Below are 1,038 nucleotides of genomic sequence, written 5' to 3'. Positions count from 1 at the left end.
CCTCCACATCTCACCTTCATCCTCCACATCTCACCTTCATCCTCCACATCTCACCTTCATCCTCCACATCTCACCTTCATCCTCCACGCGCTTGGAATGTTTCCCTTTCCCTTTGCCCTTGTCGGACTTGCCGACCTTGTCTCTTCCTTTCTTCCCCTTCTTCTCCTCCGGCTGCTTCTGCTTCTCCTGGACTCGGCTGTCTTTTCCTGGGGCAAAAACAAAGACAGGAGATTCGGGTCAAAGGTACTTAAGTTCTGGTCAGCATTTTGCGGCACTTGCAACACAAAAAAGTCATACAAGTGCCGAAGATTAGAGGTGTTACAAGAGAGGAACAAACACAACAATGAAGGGGATTTTCTCTTTTTTTTTTTAAAGTAAGGTTTTTACAGCACTTGCAAAACAATAAGGTCATATATGCACCAAAGATTACAGGTGTGACAGGAGAGTAACAAACACAACAAAAAAAAGGAGAGATAATAATAATAATAGTAAAAATATAGCATTTATGCTGCGCATTTCCATTTTCTAAAAAATACTCAATGGGCATTACATCATCACATCTTACAAATTCATCGACATGTGTGTACGTAAAACACAGATAGGGATGATAGATGTTTGATAGGAAAGAAGGAGCAATCCACACCCGAGCACCCGCCAACCAAAAAGACTTAGCGACCTCTGTGCTTACATGTCGCATCTTCATTTTCAATAACACTGAAAACAGTTCATAACAAAGAGTGAGGTAAAGAAGAAGTCACATTTTCACTGTTTAAAAAAATGGAAATACGACAAGAAAGCACTACGGTCGCGTCGCGACTTACTCATGGACTGCGTGACGCTGACCGACTCGTCTCCCCACTCGCTGCCGTTTTCTGCGACCTCATCGTCGCTCTCGCGCGGCTGAGCCGGAGGTTTCGGAACCGCAGCTCCGATTTTCGCGGCCAGCTCCGAGGCAAAGTCTCTTTGTCCACCTGAAGGCTGAAAAGCAACGACAAAGTGTGTCCTTTATAGTTTCATTTTCAGCTTTGCTTTTACAGC

At 44.3% G+C, this 1,038-nt stretch overlaps 1 protein-coding gene across 1 annotated transcript in view; it reads right to left on the bottom strand.

The window, feature by feature from the left end:
• The window catches only part of LOC101848506 (WASH complex subunit 2C), a gene marked incomplete at its 3' end in the record, with an annotated part of 26,715 nt that overhangs the window by 13,548 nt on the left and 12,129 nt on the right, over positions 1-1,038 (bottom strand). Inside the window, 2 exon segments of the mRNA XM_013080599.2 lie at positions 75-206; positions 822-978. Of these exon segments, the coding sequence (XP_012936053.1) occupies positions 75-206; positions 822-978 (289 nt within the window).

This window comes from Aplysia californica, unplaced genomic scaffold (genome assembly GCF_000002075.1).
Source record: "Aplysia californica isolate F4 #8 unplaced genomic scaffold, AplCal3.0 scaffold00092, whole genome shotgun sequence".
Lineage (NCBI taxonomy): Eukaryota > Metazoa > Mollusca > Gastropoda > Aplysiida > Aplysiidae > Aplysia > Aplysia californica.
Note: the sequence above shows the minus strand (reverse complement) of the source record. Positions and strands in the feature narration are given on the sequence as shown.